The 19,639-nt window shown below is 40.4% G+C and overlaps 1 protein-coding gene across 1 annotated transcript in view; it reads left to right on the top strand.

Annotated features, from left to right (window-relative positions):
* The window catches only part of LOC124798391, a 77,274-nt gene that overhangs the window by 21,802 nt on the left and 35,833 nt on the right, over nt 1-19,639 (top strand). The window contains exons 5-6 of the mRNA XM_047261766.1: nt 9,201-9,309; nt 17,933-18,189. Of these exons, the coding sequence (XP_047117722.1) occupies nt 9,201-9,309; nt 17,933-18,189 (366 nt within the window). The remainder of the gene's footprint in view (nt 1-9,200; nt 9,310-17,932; nt 18,190-19,639) is intronic.

The raw sequence follows: 19,639 nt of genomic DNA, 5'->3' as shown, positions 1-19,639 counted from the left end.
CTTATACTACTTAGCTCAATCAAAGCCTTTATGTGACTTAGCTTAGACCACTATCATCTGTCAGCCAAAGAAAGCATTCCAGTATATATGGCAATCAGTTCCACAAGCATTCAGTCAATTTCAGATCACTCCAGTTTCTTGCAGGGATATCACTCTTACAAGTGAACTTCTCATGGGATTGATTATATTTCAAGCAAAATTTTGAAAGGTTGTTGTTCTGAGGTAACTACTAACTCAGTCGTGCATATATTTTACGAAGTATCTTTCCAGGCTAAGTACTCCATTGATAGACCATCCTATTAAGAAAGGTGGTAGGACAGATACTAAGTAATCCGTTACAGTATAACATCCTTCTCAAAAGTTTTGTAAAAGATAGTATATGAGCGTGATTCAATTGAAAAACTTAAAAGTGGTATAATATTTTTAATTGTAACAGTGAACAAGAAACCTACGTGTCATAGTATGTCCGTATTTCACCAATTCCGAAGTGTGTAGATACCACAATGAAAGAATTCTTTTAGTCATGCACCAGGGTTTTCACCTCTTCATCTCCTGCCTCCCATTGCTTCTTTGCCAGCACCGAACAGATAAAGTCACTGGGAGGAAGGTCTGGTGAATGAGGACGATGTACCAAACATTCATATTACTTTTCTGAATAATCAAAACTGTCTTACAGGCTATATGCAGTCAGGTGTTGTCATGCTACAGCAATATTCCTGAAATAAGAAGACCCCTCTGTTTACTCCTCATTGCAGGATGAAGCTGTTTTTTCAGCATGTCTGAATAAGAAGTACTGATTAGTGTCAAACCCCTACCTTTGTAGCGCACCAAAGTTACACCATTTGCATCCCTGAAGAGAATTAGGATGATTTTTTCAGCAGACTGTGCACTATTTTTTTGTTTTGACAGTGAGCTGTGGCACCATTCTCTGCTTGACCTTTTTGTTTCTGGGTGGTGGTAGTGAGCCCACAAGCAAACGAGGCAAAAGTTTTTCACAGGCGTCAATGCCTTTCGATTTGACAGTCAGTTGATGTGGCACCCATCTTGCAGACACTTTTTTGAAGTGCAGTACATTGTGATCAATATTCTGCACTGAACCAGTACTTATCTTCAAACTTTTGACAATCTCATTAAGAGTTATGCATTTGTTCTCCTTTACCAGGTCCTCTAGTAATACAATGTTCTCATCTGTCACTACGTGGTGATCCTGCCCCGGTGTTGGGTCATCCACTACAGAAGTTACACTGCTTTTAAACTTCCTACACCACCCTTACACTTGAAGAGAATGACCATTACATTTCCAGCAGACAGTTGAGCGTTTATTTTAGCAATGAGCTGTGGCACCGTTCCTTGATTGACCTTTTTGTTTCTGGTTGGTGATAGTGGACCAAAGTGGTGATAGTGGACCAAAGTCTCACCAATTTATTGCTGTTGGTGCCTGGGTAGAAAGCTTGAAATGTAAACATTTAGTAAGACGACAAAAAATCATCAAATTCATCAGCGAATGTGATGTTATGGCTTTGGAGAAATGTTGGAAGCAGAGATAAGTATTGTGTACAAGAAGACACTTAATGTCAAATTCCAACGTTGCTTACATAATTAACACTGACTAGACTGGATGCCAGCATATAATGGGTTACTGGATTGCTGGGGTGTAACGACCATTTTGGTGAAAAACCTCAATCTCTCCAAAACTACCCACTCTTATACAGCACAGCACTGTTTCAGGGAGACTGTTACCTCATGTATTTTTATGTATACAGGAGCTTGCCACTAAATTTGGTCCTCTGCCTACTGGTACTGTAAAGAAATTAGAAGGAAACTATAAGAATATTGACATCTTGGGTTGTCGGGTGTGCTGCCGGATATCAGCGTCGTACTTGCACGATATTTTGGTCACGTAGCTCGTAACCTTCATCAGGTGCGACCTGAGACTGCTCCTCGAGTGGACCTGGTCCAGTATTTATGCCTATGGCCTTCCCCCTCCACCAACGGCTGCAGGCGCTTCCTCTGTGCTCCGCGCCCATTCCCTGCGACCTGCTGGAGCATTGCTGCTCTGATTTCCATCCGCTGCGGTTCTACGGTTCGAGGTGTTCCCTCTGCGGTCCGCGCCCACCAAACCCGCTCCTGGGGGTTTCATCTATGGTCGTCTGGGGTACCAGGCGTTCCCCCTGCGGTCCGCGCCTGCTCACCATGACCTGTTGGAGCGTTGCCGCTCCGTTTTTCGTCCGCTGCGGCTCTGGATGTTCCCTCTGTGGTCCGCGCCCACCAGTCCCACTTCTGGGTGTTCCATCTTCAGTCTGGTGTGCCTGGCAGTCCGTCAGGGGCTCGTTTTCCATCTCCATGTCTCTGGTTCTTCTGTTTGTGTAGTGTTGCAGCTGGTCCCGTTGCTCCTTTAACAATTCCAGAGCTGGATCCCAGGCTCTGCTTAGCTGGTATCCTGTGTCACGGTTCATAAGATCGTCAGACATTTTAATTTCTATCGATTCTCTTATAACACTGTCCCAAAATCTGGGTGTTTGTGCTAGAATCTTGGTATCCTCATACTTCATGGCATGATCTAGTTCTAGACAGTGTTCAGCAGTGGCTGACTTTGTCACCTGTCTTAATCTAATGTGCCTCTGATGTTCTTTGCACCTGATCTCCACAGTTCTTGTCGCCTGGCCAATGTAGGACATGCTACATTGACAAGGTATATTGTAAATCCCTGGTTTTCGTAACCCCAGGTCGTCTTTGACACTCCCCAGCAGTCCCCCGATCTTGTTGGATGGACAGAAAACACACTTGATATTGTGTTTACAGAGGATCCTACTGATTCTGGCAGAAATAGAGCCAGCATAGGGCAGATATGCCACCTTCTTTGCTTCATCTTGGTCTTCTTCAGGAACCTGTGGTATAGTGGCTGGTTGGAGTGCCCTCTCAATTTGTCTGTCCGTGTATCCATCCTTGGCGAAAACTGTTTTGAGACGTTCTATCTCTATAGGTAGATTCTCTTGGTCTGACAGGGCACGTGCTCTGTGGACCAAAGTCTTCAGAACCCCATTCTTCTGTGCAGGTTGGTGACAGCTGCTGGCCTGCAGATATAAATCAGTGTGTGTTTGTTTTCGGTACACACTGTGGCCAATTGATCCATCTGCTTTCCTCTGGACTAGTACATCCAGAAATGGCAGCTGGCCATTCTTCTCCAGTTCCATGGTGAACTCGATATTAGGGTGGCATGAGTTAAGATGTTCAAGAAACTCATTGAGCCTGTTCATCCCATGTGGCCAGATCACGAAGGTGTCATCCACATACCTAAATCTGTTGAGTGCAAGGGGGTGGAGATCTCTTCTGAACTGCACTTTCAAAGGCATCCCAGATATGCTCAATAATATTCATGTCTGGGAGATTAGTGGCCAGCGGAAGTGTTTAATCTCAGAAGAGTGTTCCGGGAGCCAGTCTGTAACAATTCTGAAAGTGTAGGATATGGCATTCTCCTGCTGGAATTGCCCAAGTCTATCGAAATGCACAATGGATATGAATGGACACAGGATGTCAAATTAAACACCTTTCAGCCGTGTAGTTTCCAAACTTATTTTATTTGCCTACCAGCTTCAGCGATTTGCTACACCATCTTCGGGCCCCTGACTGACGAGTAGGAAGATTCCACCTTGGTTCTGATCAAAACGGGCCAGCAATTCTGTCTTACTATAGTGATACTTAAAAGTATCACTAGAGCAAGCAGAAATCTACTAATAGCAGTATTGCTGGTTCCTGTTTTGATCAGAATCGAGATGATATCTTCCTATACACGGGTCAGGGGCCTGAATATGGCATAGTAAATCACTGAAACTGGTAGCCAAATAAAATAAGTTTGGAAACTAGATGGCTGAAAGGTGTTTAATTTGACATTCCGTATTGTACAGCTGAGTCCTGCAACCATCTCTGAGAAGATGGATGTACAGAGACTGAATGGATGCAGATGATCAGACAGGATGCTTATGTGTGTGTAACCTATCAGAGTCATATCTAGGCATATCAGGGCTCCCATATCACTCCAATTGCACATGCTCCACACCATTACAGAGCCTCCACCAGCTTGAACAGTCCCCTGCTGAAGTGCAAGGTCCATGGATTCATGAGGTCGTCTCCATACCCGTACAATTTGAAATGATACTCATCAGACCAGGCAACATATTTCCAGTCATCAACAGTCCAATGGCGGTGTTGATGGGCCCAGATATGCGTAAAGCTTTGTGCAGCGTGCACATTGGGTTTTTTTAGGCTAGGCAGTAGTGCGAGGTGTCCTGATGAACACTCACCAGTCGACGTGCAGGCAGGGAAATCAGGACACGCTCAGTGTAAAGACACTTCAGCTATCAAGATATTAGCAGTAAATTTTCAGAGTGTTCGGAATAAAGTTCCTGAATTTCCTGCCCTCCAGAAAGCGTGTGGCACGCAAATTATTCTCAGGACTGAGACCTGGCTGAACCCTGAGATAGGAAGTTCTGAAATATTTAGTGAGGGTTGGAACATGTATCAGAAAGACAGATTAGACACCGTAGGAGGTGGTGTCTTCATTGCAGTTGACAAAAATATTGTGTCTTCTGAGGTCCAAATAGAGTGTGATTGTGAAGTTATCTGGACGCATTTAACAGGGCTAGGAGAAATAAAGTTAATTGTTGCGTGTTATTACCGGCCATCAGGTTCCACCGTGACAGTCCTAGAATCATTCGAAAGTAGTCTACACTCTGTATCGCAGGAGTACCCGGATCATGCTATATTAGTCGGAGGCGACTTCAACCTAGTATAGACTGGGATGTCTATGGATTCATTACAGGTGGTACAGACAAGCTGTCGTGTGAATTACTTTTGAACACATTAACCGAAAACTGTCTTGAGCAGCTAAATCGACAGCCATCGCTTAATGGAAATATTTTAGATCTGGTAGCCACGAACAAACCAGACCTCATCGACGGTGTCAGTGTTGAGAGAGGGGTTAGTGATCATGATGTTGTCATTACAACTATGGTTACGAAAGTTAAAAAGTCGGTCAAGAAAGCTAGGAGAGTATTCTTACTAGAAAGAGCAGATAAGCAGTTGTTAGCATCTCACTTAGTAAATGAATCGACTTCATTTACTTCCGGTACGATGAGTGTGGAAGAATTAAGGGCAAATTTTAAACACATTGTAAATCACGCGTTGGAGAAGTATGTGCTGAAAAAGTGGGTTACGGACGGAAAAGACCCACCATGGTTTAACAGCGCAATATGGAGAATGCTCAGGAAGCAAAGACAGTTGCACTCGTGGTACAAGAAAGATCGGGAGAATGAGGACAGGCAAAAGTTAGTAGAGATTCGTGCTGCTGTAAAAAGAGAGATGCGCGAAGCTTACAACCACTACCACCATCATACCTTAGTAAAAGATCTTGCTGAAAACCCAAGGAAATTCTGGTCTTACGTAAAATCAGTAAGCGGGTTGAAGGCTTCCATCCTGTCACTCACTAATCAGTCTGGCCTGGCAACGGAAGACAGCAAAACGAAAGCTGAAATTTTAAATTTAGCATTTGAGAAATCTTTCACGCAGGAGGACTGTACAAACATATCTCTGTTTGAGTCTTGTACAGATTCCCGTATGGAGGACATAGTGATAGACATCCCTGGGGTGTGAAGCAGCTGAATGGTTTGAAAATAAATAAATCGCCAGGTCCTGATGGGATTACAATTCGGTTTTACAGAGAGTACGCTACTGCCTTGGCTCCTTACCTAGCTTGCATTTATCGCGAATCTCTTGCCCAACGTAAAGTCCCGAGTGACTGGAAAAAAGCGTAGGTGACGCCTGTATATAAGAAGGGTAGAAGGACGGATTCTCAAAATTACAGACCAATATTCTTAACATCGGTTTGTTGCAGGATTCTTGAACATATTCTCAGTTCGAATATAATGAATTTCCTTGAGACAGAGAAGTTGCTGTCCATGCATCAGCACGGCTTTATAAAGCATTGCTCCTGCAAAACGCAACTCGCCCTTTTTTCACATGATATCTTGCGAACCATGGATGAAGGGTATCAGACGGATGCCATATTCCTTGACTTCCAGAAAGCGTTTGACTCGGTGCCTCACTGCAGACTCCTAACTAAGGTACGAGCATATGGGATTGGTTTCCAAATATGTGACTGGCTCAAAGACTTCTTAAGTAATAGAACCCAGTACGTTGTCCTCGATGGTGAGTGTTCATCGGAGGTGAGGGTATCATCTGGAGTGCCCCAGGGAAGTGTGGTAGGTCCGCTGTTGTTTTCTATCTACATAAAAGATCTTTTGGATAGGGTGAATAGCAATGTGCAGCTGTTTTCTGATGATGCTGTGGTGTATGGGAAGGTGTCGTCGTTGAGTGACTGTAGGAGGATACAAGATGACTTGGACAGGATTTGTGATTAGTGTAAAGAATGGCTGCTAACTCTAAATATAGATAAATGTAAATTAATGCAGATGAATAGGAAAAAGAATCCCGTAATGTTTGAATACTCCATTAGTAGTGTAGTGCTTGACACAGTCACGTCGATTAAATATTTGGGCGTAACATTGCAGAGCGATATGAAGTGGGACAAGCATGTAATGGCAGTTGTGGGGAAGGTGGATAGTCGTCTTCAGTTCATTGGTAGAATTTTGGGAAGATGTGGTTCATTTGTAAAGAAGACCGCTTATAAAACACTAATATGACCTATTCTTGAGTACTGCTCGAGTTTTTGGGATCCCTATCAGGTCGGATTGAGGGAGGACATAGAAGCAATTCCGAGGCGGGCTGCTAGATTTGTTACTGGTAGGTTTGATCATCATACGAATGCTATGGAAAGGCTTCAGGAACTTTGATGGGAGTCTCTAGAGGAAAGGAGGCATTCTTTTTGTGAATCACTACTCAGGAAATTTAGAGAACCAGCATTTGAGGCTGACTGCAGTACAATTTTACTGCCGCCGACTTATATTCTGTGGAAAGACCACAAAGATAAGATAAGAGAGATTAGGGCTCATACAGAGGCATATAGGCAGTCATTTTTCCCTCGATCTGTTTGGGAATGGAACAGAGAGAGAAAATGCTAGTTGTGGTACGAGGTACCCTCCGCCATACACTGTATGGTGGACTGCGGAGTATGTATGTAGATGTGTCATGCAGTCATGAAGGGTACACGAGTGGGCCTTTGGCTCCAAAAGCCCATATTGATGATGTTTCGTTAAATGGTTTGCCCGCTGATGCTTGTTGATGGCCCAGCATTGAGATCTGCAGGAATTTGCAGAAGGGCTGCGCTTCTGTCATATTAATGATTCTCTTCAGTTGTCATTGGTCCCGTTCTTACAGGATTGTTTTCCGGCTGCAGCGATGTTGGAGATTTGATGTTTTATCAGGTTTCTGACATTCATGTTACACTCGTGAAATGGTCGTACAAGAAAATTTCCACTTCATCGCTACCTCAGAGATGTGTCCCATTGCTTGTGCCCTGACTATAACACCACACTCAAACTCACTTAAATGTTGATAACCTGCCATTATAGCAGCAGTAACTGATCTAACAACTGCAGCAGACACTTATTGTCTGATATAGCTGTTGCCGACCACAGCGCTGTATTCTTTCTTTTTACATATCTATGTATTTGAATATGCATGCCCATAACAGTTTCTTTGTCACTTCAGTGTATCTTAACTACTATATTAGCACTTTGATAATGCAGTACAAACTTTCAGTCTGACATAGCTGTCTTCTACTGTCACAGCTTCCAAGAGGTTCTCCTACATACACGGCTGGTCCCATGTAGTCCATGATAGACTAAGATTCTTGTTCATTCATTCGTTTATCATATTCCAGAGATCATGCATTAAAACAGGACGTTCAGAGATATTGAACGATGCTAGGTATTTATTAACAAAAGACAAAGAGATCTAAAAACTGAATCTGTTTACTGCATTATAACACAGTACCATGCATGCATCAGCTAAATGTAACCCTGTGATTTATTAGAAAAACTGCAACTTTAGAGAAAAGAGGTTGATTTCACAATTAATTTAAATAGCTGATGTATATCTTCTAACGATAGCCAAATATTTATTTGAATGCATTGTTATTTTTTAATGAATGTAGTTACACATGTCTGTAACATCAATACTGTTTATGAGACACAACTACTTCTCTTGCATTTTTACAAAGGACACTTCTGTTTCCAATGTAGCTAACAGGAATTTTCAGTCCTTGTATGTAGAACATCAGATGATGTGCACACGGAGTGACTAATAACTTTTTTAAGTTGTTCTCAAGTCACAGTGTCGTGTAGAATTATAAAGGTATCAAACACATTCAACTTGTGTACTGCTTTTCCTAACCATGAACTACTTATTTTAATCAGCATTTCAGTTGCAGTGCATATAGTTTATTTATGAGCATCAACATGTACTATAAATGTATTTGTTCTGCTGTGTGTGTTTATTTACTTCTCTTAAATCTTAGTTCATTCTTGCTTTTGAATCAGTTGTAATTCATTCTCCTATACTTTTTGTGTCTTCAGCTGAGTACCTAAGTAATGTTTTTACCTTACACAAATATACAGTCTACCTGAAACTTCCTAGCAGATTAAAACTGTGTGCCGGACCGAGACTAGAACTTGGGACCTTTGCCTTTCGCGGGCAAATGCTCTACCAACTGAGCTACCCAAGCATGACTCACGCCCCGTCCTCACAGCTTTACTTCTGCTAGTACCTTGTCTCCAACCATCCAAACTTTACAGAAGCTCTCCTGCGAACCTTGCAGAACTAGCACTTGGTAGAGCACTTGCCTGCGAAAGGCAAAGGTCCCGAGTTCGAGTCTCGGTCCGGCACACAGTTTTAATCTGCTAGGAAGTTTCATATCAGCGCACACTGTGCTGCGGAGTGAAAATCTCATTCTGGATACAGTCTACCCTCCGTTTTACTTTTCATTCTTGCCAGTAACATAGGAAAATTCTTTCAGTTCTGCAAAGCTGACATTGAGTTTTCATTTCTAATTGCTGTTTGAACAGCCCTATCTTTCTTTGAATATAGGTTTTTTGCTTGATATATGCTGTGAAGTTTAACTTGGGGATGTTTTAGACAAATACTTACTTTTACCATTAAAACTGTATATAGATTAGACTATTTGAAATCACGAATATAAATCGTCAGTTTCTTGTAGTAATGGATTTTGTTTGTGTGTCTGTTAGGTTATCAATGGAACCTTATATTATAATCATAAACAACCCAGGGAAGTCATCATCAAAAAGCACCACCAGCAGAAGATATTGCAGAATGCACACATAGAAAGTGTAACAGGTAACGATTTAATATAAAAACGGTTAAGATATTTTGTAGAAAATAAGTTGCTTTTTTGCAACTTTTGAGGATTATGGCTTTTGTTTATTATTATTATTATTATTATTATTATTATTATTATTATTATTATATATAAAAACAAAGATGAGGTGACTTACCGAACAAAAGCGCTGGCAGGTCGATAGACACACAAACAAACACAAACATACACACAAAATTCAAGCTTTCGCAACAAACTGTTGCCTCATCAGGAAAGAGGGAAGGAGAGGGGAAGACGAAAGGAAGTGGGTTTTAAGGGAGAGGGTAAGGAGTCATTCCAATCCCGGGAGCGGAAAGACTTACCTTAGGGGGAAAAAAGGACAGGTATACACTCGCACACACACACATATCCATCCACACATACAGACACAAGCAGACATATTTAAAGACCACAATATGTCTGCTTGTGTCTGTATGTGTGGATGGATATGTGCGTGTGTGCGAGTGTATACCTGTCCTTTTTTCCCCCTAAGGTAAGTCTTTCCGCTCCCGGGATTGGAATGACTCCTTACCCTCTCCCTTAAAACCCACTTCCTTTCGTCTTCCCCTCTCCTTCCCTCTTTCCTGATGAGGCAACAGTTTGTTGCGAAAGCTTGAATTTTGTGTGTATGTTTGTGTGTCTATCGACCTGCCAGCGCTTTTGTTCGGTAAGTCACCTCATCTTTGTTTTTATATATAATTTTTCCCACGTGGAATGTTTCCTTCCATTATATTGATATTATTATTATTATTATTATTATTGAAACCTCCTGGCAGATTAAAACTGTGTGCCGGACCAAGACTCGAACTCAGGACCTTTGCCTTTTGCGGGCAAGTGCTCTACTAACTGAGCTACCCAAGCATGACTCGTGCCCCATCCTCACAGCGTCAATTATGCCAGTATCTCGTCTCCTACCTTCCAAAATTTCATTCTGGAAGCATCCCCCAGGCTGTGGCTAAGTCATGTCTCCGCGATATCCTTTCTTCCAGGAGTGCTAGTTGTGCAAGGTTCGCAGGAGAGCTTCTGTGAAGTTTGGAAGGTAGAAGACGAGATACTGGCAGAATTGAAGCTGTGAGGATGGGGCATGAGTTGTGCTTGGGTAGTGCAGTTGGTAGAGCACTTGCCCGTGAAAGGCAAAGGTCCCGATTTCAAGTCTCGATCCGGCACACAGTTTTAATCTGCCAAGAAGTTTCACATCAGCGTTCACTCCGCTTCAGAGTGAAAATTTCATTCTCATTATTATTATTATTATTATTATTATTATTCTTATTCTCCTCTTGTATAATACCCAGTTTCTTGATTTGTTTGAAAATATTTGTTCACAGTGTACTTTGTATGTCTATGAGAGCCATGTAATCTTCTCCTAGTTTGATGTGAAGAACTGTGTGGAACTACACATAGAGTGAAGAAACTTCCTGCGTTTGATTAAAACACACTTTGTACCAAAATGTCCGGCATTTGATATTTGGCTTATAACAAATACATGCATGCTGTTGTCTGTATAGATGGCTCTTGGTCATCAACACAGCTTATGACTTTTATCAATATTTGTGGTTACTCCCTGGTGATTTTTCAGCGGCTTCTCGAGCAACTCATGAGGTGTGGCTGTGCCAGCTATCTTGATGATATTGTGGGCTCCGGCTCCTCCACTGCTGAACATCTTGACAACTTACAAATGCTCTTTTTGGTGTTACAGGCCACCAGGTTAAAATGCAATTTGGAAAAGTGCCACTTCTTTCAGCCTTCTATTGTTTATCTTGGGTTCAGGATCTCTACTGCTGATATCAAACCTATTTGTTAGAATGTCTCTGGTATTATGGCTCTTCTGTGCCATACATCAGTCAAGGAACTCCAGGTATTTTTTAGGTAAGATTGCTTATCATTGGTTTTTGCTGGGTGCAGTGTCGGCTTCACAACCGTTACATGCCTTGCTGTATAAGGAAACATGTTTTCACTGGTCGCAGGCATGTGAAACGGGGTTTTCCAAACTTAAGTCTACATTACAATCTGCATGGACATCAACCTATGCAGCCATTGTCCTGTTTCCAGCCAGGGGTGGCTGCTTGGGCATGTGGGTTTGGTCGTTGCCCAAAATGTTTCCCACTGTCATCCCCGATTCTGCAGCTGCTTGCTCTGCAACGTCCACAAGGAAGAGGGCCTCTGTGCACATCATTTCAACCAGATGCACCTGTGTGTGGATGACTGGACAACCCTGGCCAGCACACCAACTTCACCATGGCAGTCTGCGTTGCCCAATGGATCGCCTGATGCAGCTGGGTCCCTGCCATGTCATATGAGGGTCCCCCGTCACTGGTGGTTGAACCTGGTGCAGCTTCTCCAATAGCGCTACCAATGCCAATGCAGCTGCCATTCATGTCGCAGCTGTCTCCTCCATCTCAGCCATCAATTGTGGGTACACCATCACTACCAGGCCCTGGACTTGATGTGGACATGGAACTTGCGCTGACGTCACCCATCCTACTTCACATGTTGACACAAGAAGGTGGACTGTGAAACTTTCCGTCCAAGTGCCCCAGTATCAGGAAGTCATCTCAGTCAGAGCCTCGCATAGGAAGACGCCATGGATATCTCACAAATCCGAGCTGTTGCCAAAGGGAAGAAGAATGAAGTAATGTGCACATATTTGAAGGCTGTGCGCATTAGTAATGTGTCATCATCCACGAAAGAGCAATACTGTGAACTACCAATAGAGCCCACCACAGGCGAGGACCTATTTAAACCCTGCCGCACTATGCTTGCATTCAGTTATTGTTTTACTGCTTGCAAGCATTTGCTTATCTTACTGTGTTCAGTGTATGTAATGGTGATTGGTATACATGCCACAGTCTAATAAAGTCATACTAACATTCTTGGTTGTGTTGTGTGTCCAAGTTACAACAACATACTTTTCGGCTGACAAAATATTGTCTTGGATTGATGTGTTACCCCCCAAAAAATGATACTGTCTGACGTTATGGAATGATGTGCTTCATCAGTTCTGTAGTATGCTCCCCCCAATTGAATTTATTAGCAATCATTGTACACGGTGAAAAGTTCTGAAATGTATATAGCTTTAGTGACAAAAAAATTAGCCAGGATTTGTTCATTAATTTCCATGACAGTTTCACCAAACACTATTTCTGAAATTGTACTTCATTTGCTTTTTATTCCAATGTTTGTATCGCCTGCAAACAAAACAGACTTGGGATCTGGTTATGTTGCTGATTAAAAGTCATTAGTATGCACAATAAAAAGTAAGGGCCCTAAGGTGGAACTTTGGGTAACACCAAATATAACTAATTCCCAGTTGGATGACAACTCGTAGTTTAATATTGGTCTTCTTCCTACTTACACCCATTGTTTCCTGTCAGAACTTGAACTGTCCTGCAACATTTTCCTTTACACCAAAATATTATTCTTCTTCCTCTTCTTTTCCCGGCCATATTCCAGATCTTCACAAGTCCAGCATGCTAATCTGGTTTGGGCACTGTTAGTGGTAGAGGGGACCAGATGCTGCTCCTGTCATCACTCCCCCTTCGCCCCCACCCCCCCTCCCCCCGGACAGAATTTGTGCACCCTATCTATCTTTATCTAGTGTTATTCCATTTGAAATTGAGAGATTGTTTCAAATTGTTTGTAAATTGTGAGACAGCACGTAGGTACTACACTGTGGGAAACTGTCTAAAAACAACGTCCAGGCTGGCTGGCACACCACCACTGATTGTTAATCTGACAGGTGGATTCAGCCATGGGCCGGCATGCCTACCCAAATCCCTGAAGCGATGTGCTAACGAGTGTGGCTATTTGGGCAGGCTGCACCACAATATTCTCATTTACTCAAAAATATATTGTTATTTTTACAGCAAAACACCTCTGATAGTTCATAGAATATATCAATAGCTTGTAATTTACTGTCCAATGAATTATGTGTACCATTTAGAAATTCAACCTCTGACTCTGACAACACATTATTTGTAGTCAGATTTGTGGCAGTGTGCCCACACAATCGGCCACCACAGTATTTGTATCTGGCAGCAGCAGCGACTGGGTGAAGCAAGCAATCATCTGCAGCCAGTGCCCGGCTGGCAAACATGAACACATTGTGACGGTTTTGCCTTCTTTGTTTCTTCGTTTGTTTTCCTCTGTGTCAACATACTGCGTTGCTACACTGGCTGAAAAATGGGTTGTGGAAGTACAACGCTGACTACTTTGTGTTTCACAGTACTTTACTTTCACTGTTTACAACCTCCCAATAATACACAGTTATATATGGCCAGTACACTATTGTTTAAACTTTCCATAAGCCTCATTAATAGTTTTCATGCGAACATCCACATACTGCTACAATAGTTTCCAGTTGAACATCTATGAGCAGGAAAAACCCCATCACATAGTTCACAGTTCTTGAAGAATAGAAAGGTACATATGGAAACACACTGTCATTGTTTTAACACACGGCCTAGTTGTGTTACACTTATTTCATGGATCCATTGTTGTTGATCTAACCAATACAGGTTCCTTGTCTGAAACTCGGCCGTGGACTGACTGTCTCGGGACCAAAGATTGGCCCCTTATGTGTCTTCACAATAATAGGTACTGAAACTTCACATTGTTCGATGTTTAATTTACAGAAATTACATTTAAAACTTAACTCATTAAATTAACTTGAATACATCGAAAAATTCCGTCTTTTTAACAGTTTCTTCTACTACAGGAGTTAGGCTGAATTATTTGTTTAAATCATGAAATTTACAAATATAAGTTGGACAAAACTGTTAATTACTTTGGAATTAATTAATACATAAAACTAAGCACAAAATTAGATCTGGTGTTATCTCCTTTAAAAACTGAGTGCCAGCCTTTCTCTTTTATGAAGATGCAAATTATACTCATGTATGTTAATGTTAATTAGTTAAAAGTGAAAAAATGAATTTTGAGAAGGCAGATGGCAAAACAAGAGGGGAAGTAAAAATATCCCAGCTTGCTTCGTCACTTCAGGTTGCTGCCAGCGAGGTTTCATCCTCTTCCATCCTCTGCACACAAATGTTCTTGAGTCAGACCAGCTCCATGCCAATGTGCATTCAGTCGTCAGTGATAGGACACTGTACTTGGACAGTTAATAGTTCTGTTAATGTTTCTCTAACCTTGTCATTATTTGGCTTGCAGTTATCAGCCTACGTAATTTTTGTATGTGTTGTGGTTGTTAATAAAGAGTGTAGATGCAGAAAGGTGGATAAGAAACCACTTGTACATTACATTACCTAAAATTTTCAAGGACGCTGATGAAAATGAAACAAGACAAAAGTTTGACAGTATTTCTTTATCTCCTTTTGTCAAAGAGGCTTAACTTCAGCATACTTTAGCCAACTGGGAAATGATTCTGTAATAAATGACTTGTTGCACAAATAATTCACTATGTTACTAATCTCAGAAGAACTCTCTTTAATTAACTTTATTTATATTTTAATTTAACCACAACTTTTTTTTTTTTTTTTTTTTTTTTTTTTTTTTTTTTTTTTTTTTTTTTTTTTTTACGGTGGAGGTTATGTCCTCTGGTGTGTTAAATATCATATTCATTCTATGGATATTATTTGAAGTAACTGGTCTGATACATTCTATGGCAGTATATATTGAAACTGAAAACCCAGAATTGTCAGTATTAAAGTCATTAAATGCTTGTTAGGGGCTGCACTGGGTAACATTCGAGAACCTGAGAGCTTAAAGATGGAAGATTGCGTAATCATGTAGTGCAGTCCCCAACAATCAGTCTTTCCTTCGCATCACATCCAATAAGTCACCCCCAACCCAGGGTTCTGGGTGACTTTTTTGAACTCTTTCCATTTCATTCAGCATCAACAGGAAGCTGTAAATATGCTTGAGAGAAGTTGATCTTGGAAAAATACTGATCGCCAGCAAGCTTAGCAAAAAGTTCATCAGGGCATGGCAAAGGATATATGTAAATGATAGACTGAGAATTGACAGAAACTTTGAAATCACTGAAAAGGCGTAACTGCCCTGATGGCTTCTTGACAATGGCTAAGGGGCTAGCCCATTTGCTGGATGCAATTGGTTGGATGACCCCAAAGGGGGTCAAGCTCCGCCTTGGCCTGGTCATGGAGCACCATCGGCACCTGGCGAGCCCGAAGGAAACGGGGTGTGACCGGAGGTTTCATGATAATGTGGGCCATGAAATTGTTGGCAAAACCCAAACCCGCAGAAAATAGGGCAGAAAATTCAGAGCATAAAGAGTCGAGTTGTGTATAAGACATTTGAGCATAAACAGTTGGGAAAGGAGTTGATATGTGTGAGGCAATAACCAAGACAAAAAGAAAGCACAGCATAAGGTAACATCAGTCAATATAGATGGCAGAGATAAATGACCAGGGTAATGAAAGGCGAAACAGGAGGTGCAAGGGGTGACGCAGCAGGTGACGTAGATTGAGATGGACCCAAACTGGCCAAAATGGAGGCAAGCATTTGCAGTACCTGGGTTTGATTGTGTTACTCTTTGCTGAATGACTTTTGCTTCTGTCACCATGACTGATGGATGTGTGGCAATGCTCTCAATGCACTGTATAAGGTGTAGGGAGTACTTCTTCATAAGTCTTCGATGGCTCACCTGATGATGACTGGCAGGTGTCCAGTCAAAACATTGTGGAGTGAAGTTTATGATGACTGGCTATAATCCCGAAATCTCTTTGAATACCTCTGACCTGTCCTCCATATTGATATGTGCGCTGAGCAGGAAATCTGAATCACAGTTGGATACTCAACTGGAGATACTACTACCTACTTCCCAATACATTTATCCCAGTATATTTGTTCATTAATAAAATTTGTTATAGTATATATCTTTCACAAACCAACAGCTCAGCTCATGGAATCAGTACTATCAGTAGATACTAGAATGATATGCATAAAGATTTATAGTCACTTACTTTGGTCTAGAAAGGTGTCCACTATTCAAGAAGACACATTGTCAATGACTCGCTAGCAGCCATAAAAAGTTGAGATACAAATAATCTTCATATTAAGAAGAGACCAGATGATTTACTGGTTGGTCAACTCCAATACCATCAACAAATTTATTAGTGGAACCAGTTGAAGTATTTATTATAAATAATATTGAATAATGGGAGTTAAGAATACATGTGGGTGGATTCTTGAATGTAATAGAAAAGGTTTGGTGAATAGAAAATTCTGTAATTCACTCTTTAAAGCCTCTAAATTTGCCTCTGTACATTTAATAGTCTCTGATACTTTGTTGAACACATTTGTACCCATGTATTTGCCTGGATCTGTGCTTATGTTAAAGCTTTCGAATATTGGTAAAGATGGCGTTTAGTTTAGTCCTAGTAGCATAATAATGTCCTGTACTATTTTTGAGGAAAAACAATATTGGTAACATCAAAGAACATTAAAGAATTTATGTTTTATGAAACATTTGTCAAAATACCAAGTGCTTTAAAGAGATCTGTGCAGGGCAGTCTAGGACTGTCATGAGAGTTGATATTCATATCACACTTCTTTATCCATAAAGAGTCCGACCCCTTAGCTGAGTGGTCAGCACATCTGACTGCCATGCATCAGGTCCAAGATCAATTCCTGCCAGAGTAGGAGATTTTCTATGCCCAGGGACTGGCTAGTGTGTTGTCATCATCATAATCATTGACAAGCAAGTTGTCCAATGTGGTGTCAAGGGAAAAGACTTGCAACTCGGCAGCTGAACTTGCCAGGTGGGGACTCGCAACTGTCAATGCCAGATGATGATGATGATGATGATGATGATGATGATGATAGCAAATGGAAATATGAAGAATAAACTAATTCATTCAATGTAAAACCACTTCTAGTTGTAATCATATATACTCCAGATTTAGCACAATGAAAGTGCTACATTAAATCTGGGGTATGATTTTACAGTTCAGATTGTGATGTATTTGTAGTCCCAGAGGCTGATTGTATACACGTTTTTGATTTCATTGTAGTACATTCTGCCATTCTGTGAGAAGTACCAAACAAAAGTTCCAAGTCTTATCAGAATTTAATGGCTTTTGGCTATGTTAAGAGTCACACTTTGTATAAATTAACTGAATATCTAGATTCAAGGATTGAAAAGAAGCTACATGACGTACAGTAATGTTCATTGTAAAGTAATAATGTACTGTAAACAAGATTCAGCATTTGAAGATATAGGTAACTATTTTCTTTTAAAAATACCAATTAATCAAAAAGGTTCTTCATGTTTTTTTTAGTCCCTACACTTGTTTTATCTTCTAAAAACTAGAAATCTTGTGTCATCTGGTACTGAATCTCTCTACTTTCTGTTCCCTGCAACTATCTTTCTTCTCCCCCCCCCCCCCCCCCCCCCCTTCCTCCCTTATGTATGCCAGATAATATTTGGATTGTATATTGAATTTTGCAAACCTTTTTGTTTTCTTTTAATCTTTGGTTGTGATCATTATTTTTCTTTGTTAGTGTGATCTGATAAACACAGTGTCTCATCATCTAAATATATTTACAGTACTTGTTTCATGCTTATGGCTTTAGTTTCTAAATCAAAGTGACATTTCTATTTTCTTATAGTGTAATTTTTTTTAATAGGAATTCATCTTGGTGCCAAACGAATGCATGAAACACTCAATAAGACTTACTTTTGGCGAGGCATGTATGTGGATATAATCACTTTTGTAAGAGGTTGCCATATATGCTCTGAGTCATTCTGTGGAAGTCATTTACATTCTTCTGCACAGCATAAACTTGACAGAACACATGAAAATGACAATGAAGATGATCTCTCTGCAAATAATGAGAACTCATTAGATACTGATTTGCAAATTCGAAACAGAGTTTGGCAGAAGGTCAGTTATGTTCTGTGATTTAAAAAATCTTTATTACCATAACACTTTTTTGCAGAGAAGTTGTAAGTGATAAAACAATTCTCTGAAAATAACTTACATTTCAAAGTTTTGTATTAGTTAGTTGCTTTTGTTTACTGCTTAATAATCAGACAGTTCCACAACTTCAGTGGTTAGAGGGCAGTCAGGGCATAATACGAATTCTGATATTAAAGTAGTTTATCAGAATATTGGTGGATGATTGTGTATGTTAGTAGAATATAACACTTTCTAAGCACATGATGTCAAGAGAATAGTTGGAAAATGATGTACCATTAGAGTAGAAGTATTAGTAAATAGCAGAGAGGATAAAATAGCAATCTGGAATTAAGAAGGCGCAGTTTTGATTGTAATAGGAGCTGATTAATAAGTTCGAAATAGGAAGGAAAAACACAAAATACTGTGGTAACAGTTAATGAATACTATAAACGCTTCCACTAAACCGACACAGGTATGGGAGGTTTCAGGTCGGGTGCTACACGCCATATTAATGATGCAGTGAGATACGGAAATTTCCTGATCAACAAAGAAGACATTAACAGTGACCATATGGGCTGGGTATAGATCCAGTTACTGTTAGAATAAATTGTGTGTTCTGTACTGCAGCCAGTCATATTGTTTATTTTGTTTTAATTTGGAACATTGTGATGTTTCATCAGGGATTTGTTTGCATATATATTTGTTTGTTTATACTGTTTAACATAAAATACTTTTAACACACACAAATATTTGTTTCTTCAGATTCATGTTAAATAGTTTTCACTCTAGCTTTCCTTCATTGAATTGCGAAATTCGTATGTATCTCATATTATGTTAAAAATTCCAAGTAAGAATTCCTAGCCACCTCTGATGAGGTGCTGCAATAAAATGTAATGTATTTGGATGTGAACTGATGCCATATCAAGTGCCATGGATGATGCTGAACCTAGCTCCTACATGGAGAAAATACAGTGTTAAACTGCATTATTCAAGGAACTAAAGTCCCAACCCATATTCTCAGCAGTTGCTCTGTAGTGGTGCTAAGCCAGATCCTGTCTGGCAGTAGCATTTATTTCACTGAAATATCTGGAAAATGTTGCTTTTAAAATGTGTGTTTTGAATTGTTACCACTCACAGTATTTATTTTGTTAATGTTCAACACATTCTTTTGCATTTCAAGCACAAATTAAAGTTACTAAATCAATATGAAATTAACCATTTGACAAATATTAAACAATGTTCACTGTAATGTGTTAAAAAATTCATGTTAGATGATGCAAGGAAAAGAAAAAAATTAATAATGTCTGTATTTTCAATCTTACCAAATTTTAGTACAGCCCAGTAATTTGTCTGCTAAAATTTACTCTTGCAGTTACATACTGATCACTGAAAGTCTGTGTAAAATATATTGTTTTTGCGAAAATTCTGTTGTTGT

Source organism: Schistocerca piceifrons, chromosome 5 (genome assembly GCF_021461385.2).
Source record: "Schistocerca piceifrons isolate TAMUIC-IGC-003096 chromosome 5, iqSchPice1.1, whole genome shotgun sequence".
Classification (NCBI taxonomy): Eukaryota; Metazoa; Arthropoda; class Insecta; order Orthoptera; family Acrididae; genus Schistocerca; species Schistocerca piceifrons.
The sequence above is the reverse complement of the archived record's forward strand: the minus strand, read 5'-3'. Positions and strand labels throughout refer to the sequence as shown.